The 10,309-nt window shown below is 39.8% G+C and overlaps 1 protein-coding gene across 1 annotated transcript in view; it reads left to right on the top strand.

Moving 5' to 3' along the window:
• The first annotated feature begins 174 nt into the window (after positions 1 to 174).
• rapgef5a (Rap guanine nucleotide exchange factor (GEF) 5a) overlaps positions 175 to 10,309 on the top strand; it is a 45,112-nt gene continuing 34,977 nt past the window's right edge. The window contains exon 1 of the mRNA XM_014005633.1: positions 175 to 607. Within this exon, the coding sequence (XP_013861087.1) occupies positions 464 to 607 (144 nt within the window). The 5' untranslated portion in view covers positions 175 to 463. The remainder of the gene's footprint in view (positions 608 to 10,309) is intronic.

The following is a 10,309-nucleotide window of genomic DNA, read 5'->3' as shown; positions in this document are numbered from 1 at the left end:
TCCCTCCCCCAAACATGGTCACCTTTTGTGTGTTTGTGGAAAAATATGAGATTTGCAGGCGGAAGAACCCGTTCAGTGTCAAAGTGATTAATAGTTGGCTGTATTCAGCTTTGACCATGAGTCAATGAATGAAAGGTGGAAGTGATGCAATGTCTGTGTACCTGTAAACCCCCGCTCCCCTCCCCTCCCCTCCCTCGGCAGCACGCGCGCGCGCACACACGCCAACCTGGTGRTAGTAGGCTTGGGTGGAGCAGCGGCGTCGCGTGCTGCGGAATACGCGCTCTCCACGCAGCGGCTCGTTAAAGACCGTGCGGCGCGCAGGTTGGTTGTGGCTGCAGTAGATGCGGGTCGAGCGAGGGCGCGTGCGGCGGTGCGCCTCGTGAGGGCACAGTGAGAACACCGGGAGGGGGAAAGGCAAAGGCGAGCTCGAGGACACTCAGAGGAGGAGAGGAGGAGGTGAGCCATGGAGGACTCGGAGCCCGCAGAGGACGGCTTGCTCGCGGGTTTGCGGTGGAACAGGAGCGCGCGAGACCAAGCGCAGCTCAAACACAAAATCCGGGACCTGCCGGGGCTGCTGAAGCACGGGCTGCACCTGCGGAAGAAGAGCGTGAGTATTTCAACCCGTCCTTCCGTGTTGGTGGGTGTTTGATTAAACCCGAACAGCGCTTTATCTGCTTGACACTTTGTACTCTGAGGCCGTTTCGTAACCTCGTCACGACTCAGGTGTTTCCTTTTTTTATTTTCTTCAAACAATGCTGTCGCAGTGGCAACCTGCGTTTTTCTTAAATGTGAACAACTGGTGTGTTTGTGTTTGTGTGTGTGTTACGTGCACAATGACCAGCAGAGGTGTTGGACACCATACCTTTACAGTCCTGTAGGCAAGCCCCCCACCCCCGCCCCCAACAAGACACCTACACTGAGAATTAGGACGTAATTAATTTTTTCATAAGTGCAGTTTTTATTTTTGCAATTTAAATGCATTGCAAACCATAACATAAAGCATATCCTGAAATCTATTAAGTGGTGCAGTTTAGTTTTCCCGATGTGTTGAGGTGCAGTTTTAAAATGCGGGTACGCGCTCAATGTAAACAAAGCACTCGGGTGAATCTGCACTGGCCATAGTCCATAAACAAACATGCTGGAATCAGACAAGTRGATTTCAGAGAAGCTGTGCAGGTGGAAGGACAGGAGAACCAGCTGCTAAACATGAAACAAAAGACAAGTTTGATTAAAACAACTAAGTGTTAAAAACAGGCGGTGGAGCACCGTAACGACAGAGCTCATACAAACATATGTGGCTTTTGTGAAACGATTTCTAGAGCAACGGTTCTGAATTATTTTCTGTCATGTCCCAATTTTTTTCCCAAGCTCCTGTGCATCATCTTTTATAGATATTTTTATTTTCTCCAGTAAATCTAACAAATGTGCTATTTGTCAAACAAGCATATTTCTGCTGAGCAAGTGTCCTTTAGGACCTTTGATTCCCCCCCCCCCTTTTAAAAACTGGTCAACACACTTAGCGTGCCTCCATGTTGGGGAAAAACACCTGACAAGCCGAAAGGCTGTTTTAAGTGTCGTCTCTGCTCTTCTTTCTCAGATGAAGCCGCTTCGATACAAATCCCACATTCCCATAGTGGGAATCCACGAGGCAGCGAGCCAGGACTTCCTGTCCCAAAGGAGCCAGATGTGCTAAAAATATGCAACATTTCTGGTGTAAAATCCACAGAGAGCTGCTTGTGTCACGTTACATTTGCTTATTTGAAGTGATTGATGCTTGAATGGGCAGCAGATTGAGGCCACTCTGTGTTCTGCTGGTAACATGATCGAATTATCTGCTTGGAATAAATCACAGATATTATATCTTAAAACAAACGTCCAGAGGAGGAAAAACAACAAGATTAATAAACACTGAAAACAGCTCCGTGAATAAAAAGTTGAGCATATTTTTCATAGCATCTGAGCAACAAAAGGTAGTTAAGATTAAATTAATTTCTTTGTACTTTCTCCATAWGTTTTGGGATTGTGCAGATGAGTGCAATGAGGCGCAGGTTAAGTAGTGCGAAGGTATGGCTGCTTTGTGCAAACTGGTCTCCAGACGCTGGTAGTTGGCTATGCTTCACTTGGCTAACACACAAAAACAGTTATATAAAGTTAAAAAAAGAGGAAAGATATAGCGGAAATAACTGGCTGTGACTTTTTAAGTTACATAACCCTAATAAAAGTTCAAACATATTTTGCAGCAGCTTATTTTTCAAACAAAGTAATATAAGCGGATTTAACAACACTTTTACACAACTTGAGAGTCCGACTCCTATGCATGTATCATGTCTGTTCGTTAAAAGCACAAAGCTTATGATATAAGCAGCGTCTCACGTTACCTCTTGCGCTTCATAGCTGTTTGCATGCAGCGCACTGACTGAATCAAAACAGCGTTTTGTTGCAGAAAGCCATCGCTTTCCCAGCCTCCAGCCGTCTCATGTTGGAGAGTCCTGTTTCAGATTAATCTCTGTTGTGACTTGCTTTGGTAGACAGTTTTTTAAGTCCTGATTGGCTGCAGTGYGAAAGGCACATTAAGGATTTGCTAAAACTTGAGTTTTGAACTTTTACGACGCTTGCCAAGGCGCTTCGCCTTCCCGTTGAGCTGGATGGCTCAAAGCAAGAAAAACCCGGTTAACTTTCTTTCCTCGTTCCTCAGATTTCAGCTTGGTTAGGTGTCGGATTTAAAAGTTAATGGTCTGACAGTTTTTCCTGAAAAAAAATCTCATGCTGATATATGATAGATTATATTACAGGTTAAATAATAACAMATCCTTCAATGTGGGGAAATGTAAGAATGTGAAGGATTAACATGTCCACAGCATGATGAGCTGAGCTGAGAGAGAGAATTTTATTCTACTGACATCCTCAAGACCAGAGGTGGGCAAGTTAAATGATGGGAGGGGCCACAATTTTTTATTGGCACTACCAGAAGGCCACATAGCGCTGCACACTTACACAAATRTAACAAAACTGCCATTTTAAAAATGYTTSTATATATATGTTTATTAAACCAACATACAGTGGAATAACTTCACATATTTCATACTCAAATGCACGTATAACATTTGCACCCTTTAATAAAYATGAATACAAACCGTTTGAAGCAAACAAAATACCATAAGGCACCTTGAGTGTAAACTCCTGGTAAAAAGGTTGCTGTTTATTTATTTGCAACATCAGTRAACCTCTCATATTTAGCTTTGTGCAACATGTTGTAGTGACAACTTCTATTAAAATCCTTCACAGCAGACAGCGTCTCTAAGCAGACTAAACACWGRTTTGCSTTGAAATTCTGTGAAGATATTCTACCCCACCCCATCAAAAAAACTGTCTAAGCTTTGAGTGCATTTTTCAAGTACAAAAAAATAAATATAGCTCTTCATTGTGGCCCAGATGAAAGTCAYCCACAGGCCGAATGTGGCCTGTGAACCATCAGTTGCCCATCCCTGCTCAACACTAACTAAATAACTAATAAAATTAAGAAAATATAATCTTTTTTAATGGAAAATACTGAAATAATCAGTCTAAATGTGGTTTGAATCTCTCTTTGAGGATAGTGTTGAAAACAGAAAAACGTTAAATTCATTTGATTTTTTTAAAACCCTCAAATTGTAGTAGCAGAAGTCAGCATATAAACTCATATTTTTCCAAGTAAAACATYACATTTGAACTTACTGAAAGGTTTACATCAGTTAATGAAAAACAAAAATATTAATAAAACCACTAACGACATTTAAAACCATAGCTGCACTTTTTAAATATCAAGTAAATGTGGTTGTTTTGTTGATGAGCCTCTGTGTGTGTATGATTTGTTCCAGTCATTACCCACCGTCTTAATATTTCTGCTCACCCCCGTGTCTCCAGAATAGCTGTGACTCATCAAGGCATTGACACTATCTTTTGATGTGGCAACACTAAAGTGTTTGTAGCACATTTTGCTGGGGTTGAACCCCTTGATAGATCATCCCATGGACGYTTGATTGGATTGAATCTGAGGAGATTAACAGATGAGTTAACCCCTGCATTGTTTTTGTCATATTTCTGAATTCAGAGCAAGCTGATGCGATGGGACTGAGAAGTGCGTGTTCTGCAAAAGCACTTTGAGGGTTATAAAAGTCAAAGTAATGTGCACAATTATGGCAGAACCAAATGTTTACTGGAAGAACCATCATTGCGAGGATATAATCAGAGTAATTCATTCCACCTCCAGACAGTTCAGAGGTTTTAGTTGATCTTTGAAAATATTTTTCCTTTTATAAAACTCAAGTTAGACACTCGGATTGAGATAMACTTGTTTATGTTTGTAGTCCTCCATCTAACGTTTCTTAATCTCGCCCCTTTTATCTCTGAAGGATTAACAGCAGTTAACAGCTTTAGTGACTGAAGAGGCAGATCAGAACACTGCAATTAACAAATCTCTACTCACAAACTTTAAACAGGTCCTCTGTTTAAAGTAGTTYTTGTTTAAAGCATTTGTTCAGCCACCAGCAGACGACACGGGTTTGAAATTTACATACATCCAATCACGTGTGCAAGCAAAATTCAAATCCTGTGACCACTACTTTCCAAATCGTTCTTGTGAGTTAAAGCTTAAATAGAAACCGAGACATGCAAGCAAACTTATTCACTGTGTAACTTTGTAAAAATGTAATATTGATTGTTTTAGGTCATCTGATGATATTCTTAAAAAAAAACTCACAGTGAGAGTTTGGCATATTTTTCCAGAAGATTATTTAATTTCCCCCAAGATCATCCAATTTTTGCAAGAACGATGCAGCAAAACGGCAGATTTGGATGCATGTTTGTGTGTCGCCCATTGACATTTTTCATCTGTAACTTAGTTATAGACAGAYGAAAGATCAAAGGAAAGATAACAGGACAAGTGTGGGGTGGAAATGATTCAAACTCATTACTCTGAGATGCATGAAGGTCAGACATTATCACATTTAAAGCTGGCAAGGTGGTGATTGGATGGAAAAGTTGCAGAATGTTGTAGGCAATGATGCAACAAAGAGATACACAAWTTTTAAATTTGTAATTATTATTTGAATATAATTTAAATGCACTAATGAAACTGTGTTGTGTTTGAGGGAATTTACAAAAACTAATTCTGGAAAAGTTGGGATGTGTGAGATATTTGCAAATCTCCAAAAACTCATTATTACATAAATTCTAAATAAAATTCCCCCTCAAAATGTACAAATTCTTAAGTCTGAATTTATGCTTACTGTGTTCCAGTGTGAAGAAAATATGGGATTATGAAAATTGCAAATCATTGGATTCTGTTTTTATTTATGTTTTACACATCTCACTTTTTTTCAGAATTAAGGTTTAATTTCCTAATAATGAATTTGTGGYACAGGAAAAGAAAAGGGCAGGTGCTTGCTTTGACAAACACTGATGGGTATTGTATCCTATAGATTTATTAAAACTGTTATTGTGGATATCGGTGCTTGATTACTGTCCAGACAGTTTAATCTCAGATTGCTTCGTTAACTCCTAATATCAGCAGCAAAATGAGGTAGATGAAAAGTTGTGCTGGTGAGTTTTCTAAGTTTTTCTGAGTGTCTGTCTGCCCGTAAGTCCTCACTGAGCTCCAGGTCTTCTGATGTCTCCATTTTGACTACATGGATGGATGCGAGGAGGAGTTGACAGGAGCTTAGCTTGGATAGGGTTTGCGAGATCGAGCTTGCCAAGCATACCTCGCTCCCTCTCTTAACTGTGCTCAGCAATCTCATCTGGGAGTAATCCATTTCTCACAGATAATGACCTCGCCACTCCTCCTCTGTCTCGCTCCCTGTATACGCACTTTAAAGTCATCACACAGATAAGCGTGTCAGCATGTGCTCTGTCTTTTACACTCGCCACTGCTGCTTCTACAAAAAAAAAAAAAGGTTGTCTTATAGGGAAGCGTGCCTCTGCCTAAGACGTGAAGCACAAACGACGCAGAGGAGCACAGCAGCAGTAATCCATCTTGATGTGCGATACTGTAAGAATGAAACACATCCGCTGACGGAGTAAGACTCGAGTGCGGAAGATGATGATGATGACGGGGAAAGAGACTCGTCAGAAGATGCGCGCTAACCAGAAAAAGAGACAAAGAGATTTTGAGACAAGATATGATGTCAAAGGGAAAAGAAGGGGGGCGACRGAGAGACAGCGTGACAAAGATAGTTCAATTTTTTTTATCCTTTAGTCTTTGTGCTTGAATGACTGGTGTGCTCTACTTAACCCCCAKCCCAAACCAGAGCACTGACATTTTACACATCAAAAAGTCAAATCTGACTTATTTGTTGTTGATGTGTAATATGGATTAATTTTGATTATTGTCTTTATTTAATGATTTTTTTTGTTTGTTTTCACATTATGTAAGTAAACTCATAGTTTTTGTTTCAGTTTGACACAAACACAAATATAACATGTAACAACCTTAAATGCTAAAAAGCCACAGAGAGCTGCATAGATCAGAGATCAGACATTGTTAATGGTGAAGAAAACACAATTCACATCAAACCAAGTGACGAATCAAGGAGATCATTATGTGGCAGAGCTCATCAGTCTGTTCTTTGTAAAGCACTGTGCTCCCAGATTAGTGGTATTTGTTTTGCCTTTGCAAATTTACATTCACGGCAACAACATCCAATACAAACGCTTGACAGCAGCTTCAGAGTTAAGAACAAATCATGACAAAACCAACAGGTTTTGTGTCACTTATGTTCAGCCACAAACACGCCTGAGAACGCTGTCATGTGTAAACTCAGTTCAAGATGTGAATATCAACAAATTTAAAGTAAACAATCTTTTGCTTGACCTAATTAGTTCTTGCCATGTAGCTTTTATTAACTGCAATTATTCTTGGTCTTATCATTTATTCTGAAATCGGTTTTTTCACAATTTTTTTTTTTCCCCCGAGGGTGGATTAATGTCACCGTCTTGCTTGAGTATAGCAGGCTAAGAAGTAGCTGAAGGATTTCTGGAGGTTTCTGTTCTTTGCTCGCAGAAGCTCGTGTGATAAATTCACTGCACGTGCATTATTAATGATGAGAAACGTCTCACAAAAAGCCTTTTTTTTTGCACGGATTAAACAAACTACACGCTTTGCATTTATTTGAGAGTCTTAGAGGTGCTGGCGTTATTTTTGTGCGTCGCCAACACGTGTCCCTCTTCAAGCTTTATGCGTTTGAGTTTATCCAGATGAGGTAAGCTAACTTCCTTCTTTAGGTGAGCAGTTATTGAGTGGGAGCAGGATCCATGTACTCRTTTATCTCTCAGCTTGAAAGCAAAAAAAAGTATGTAGGATTTCCCATAATTGTGACAAAATGAAGAGTATCTGAGCTGTGAAGTATTTGCCTTGAGAAGGTGTGTGTGTGTGTGTGTGTGTGTGTGTGTCTGTGTGTGGGACATCCCCCTTGATGGTGTCATCTCTGTAATGAGGATCACCCACACTGTTCTACATCTCTCTAATCATCTCTCTATTTCATTTTCCTACAAGTCCAATCCTTAGCCGAGTTATTTCTCTCCCCTCGCCGTCTTTGTCTTTCTCGCTCTTCCATCCCTCACAATTGTAATTAAAATGATCTCTCTGCTTCTCGCTGCCTCATCTCTTCTCCTCTCCATCTGTCATTCTCATACCCACTKTCATGTATTCATTCATTGACTGCTGTGAATCGTTCAGCCTTCCTCTCTCCTTCTTCCTTTTACACTTCCGGCTCATTTGTATTCTTTTTCTTTTCCCCCTCTACATTCATCATTTATGGTTGCTTCTCATTTGCTTGCTCTTTTTATTTGAATCTCTTGTTGTCATTTGGTTATGATATGATACAGTAGAGCTGGGCGGTATGACCCAAATTTTATATCACGGCATTTTCAACAATTACACCGGTTTCACGGTATTTGATGTTTATTTTTCTTACAGCTCAGCTGATAATAAAATGTACAAACTTTGCTTATTGACTTTTTTCTTTTACTGTACTTCTGTATCACTGTTTCCCTCCTTTTGTCTTTTCTTCTTTGCCTGGTTGTAGACAGTAATCATGAATTTAGGTCCGATCATGAAGGGTTGAGAAAAAAATCCTTATCTGGTCTATCGTTGTGTGTTAATAAAACTTAAAAGGACGACTCACCTTGCACACCAGTCAACTCTGCTACACTACAAAACTACTTCCCCCCGGGCTTTTCACAGTAGAAGCACRCTAGAGTCTCCATGCAATAACGTCTCCATTATAACGTAGCGCATTAAATCTAACCGTGCACGACACTGAAGAGTTGTTTACTACATTCAGCAATGGTGAAAACGGGATGTTTTTTTTTACGTCAGACCATATAAACGGCTGAAACACACCACCCGCCACCAGTTGTTCAAACAATAACGTTAGCATGCTAATGCGCTTAGCGGTGCTGCAACGAAATGTGTCCCCAGGGAAACAGTTCCCTGGTGGCCGCGACGAAATGTTCCACACGTGTTCAGGCTATTTACACCGGTATTCAGAAAAGTCATATAATAAAAATAAAAACCGGTTTTCGGTGCAAAACAGTATACCGCCCAGCACTATGATGCAGCTGAAAGAAGGTATCAGAAGACCGAAGACCTTCCTTTAGCTAAATGCCTGTTCTCAGGGCTCAGGCTACAGACTACGAAACCATGCAGCTCGCAAATAAGTGGCGCAAGAATTCACTCCTCTCTATGCTAAAGAGTAAAAAGGAGGGAGACCTGAAGAAAATAGACAGGCAAATTAAAATGATCAACCTCATTTAAATGTATTGTATGATTAATTGATTTATTGCTTATCRGGACCGCTTCTTTCCTTGAGTTCATAGATCAGTTTCACTCCCGTTCCCAGAGCTTCTTGTGTTTTTTCAGTAAATGTTGGCAACAGCAACCTAATGCTCCACAGTTTGAATGTCTATTTGACGTTCTCTCTTATTCATCAATCATCCTTTATTGTTCTTGTTTCTTGTGCTCGAGCTAGTTAGACCAGAGAAAAATGTTAAAATTGTCTCCCTGATTTAGCTCAATTTGCACAAATCTTGCACATTTTTTTATTAATATTATTTTTAGAGTCTTTTTATTCAGAACTCTATTTTAACATTCTGCAATCTTTGTATCCCAGTAAGAATTGACAGGCTAAAGAAATTGGAGTGCTCAATTTTATTTTAGCTGCAGAATAAATTGACTTTTTTTTAGTGTGTGTGAATTAGATCAGTCTGTGAGCAAATGTTTCATTGGATCTGGCAGAATCTGTCTGACTTTTCTCCAGTGCAATCATATTTTCACTTGGCCTTTCCACTGTCAGGAGTCAGGACAATCACAACGGTAATCTAATCTGGGGTGGGCTTGGTGCAATGACTGTAAAGGTCTGTTTCACAGAAGCACCTTTATAAGCAATATTGCCTCTGCTGCTTTTATGCGGAACACCCTTTTGTTTCTACTATGGTGTCTGTGAACTACACCAGATATCTTCTTTTGAAAAGAAGAAACAAATATGTTTTAGTCAATATAAGTCAATCCACCTGCAACCAGAAACAGATACTACAGGACTTTTAGTTTTAGTTTCATATTTCCACTCACTCTACTTTTTTTTTTGGTCAAAACTGCAGCTCATTTATTAATTCTTTTGTTTAAGACTGATTTGTTTTAAGTGGATGTTCTGATGCAGTGTTTCCTAAAAGAAACTACAAATACTTTACTGTACCAGTAAGGGGTTTGTTTTTAATAATTCTTCTGTATTTGTACAGTTCTTTTAACATAGACATTGATATTCTGTCACATGCTTTCAGGCTTACTGGTTTAATCCYGATAAGGAAGGTGTCTCATTTCCTGTGACTGCTAGATTAAGTAGCTTTAGATAAGAAGCTGACAAGCATGGTGCTTTATGGAAAGTGAAAAGTGGAAATGTAATAAATCTGGAATCCCTGTATGACACGCTGGTGATTTAGATGTGTCACAATAAAGAATGTTAAAATGTAAACATGTGAACGGCTTCTTCAGTCTTGTCCTGTTTGTCACTCTAAAACACGTGTCAAAGTCGAGGCCCACGGGCCAAATCTGACCCTCATTGACATTTTGACCAGCCCTATAGGTGATACTCTAAATGTCAAAAATAGTTTTATGGTTTCTCTTTTTGTTTCTGTATTTGCTACATTCTTCTCATGACGGTTGGCCAACGTTCGGCCCGTCCATTCAAGTCAAGTTCAAAATTTTCATTAATCTTTGGTTTTGGTGTGGGAAGAGCATCAGAAAATCTACTTTATCTTTTTCCATATTCTCATC

The sequence above is a fragment of the Austrofundulus limnaeus genome, unplaced genomic scaffold (assembly GCF_001266775.1).
Source record: "Austrofundulus limnaeus strain Quisiro unplaced genomic scaffold, Austrofundulus_limnaeus-1.0 Scaffold32, whole genome shotgun sequence".
NCBI classification, from domain to species: Eukaryota; Metazoa; Chordata; class Actinopteri; order Cyprinodontiformes; family Rivulidae; genus Austrofundulus; species Austrofundulus limnaeus.
The sequence above is the reverse complement of the archived record's forward strand: the minus strand, read 5'-3'. Positions and strand labels throughout refer to the sequence as shown.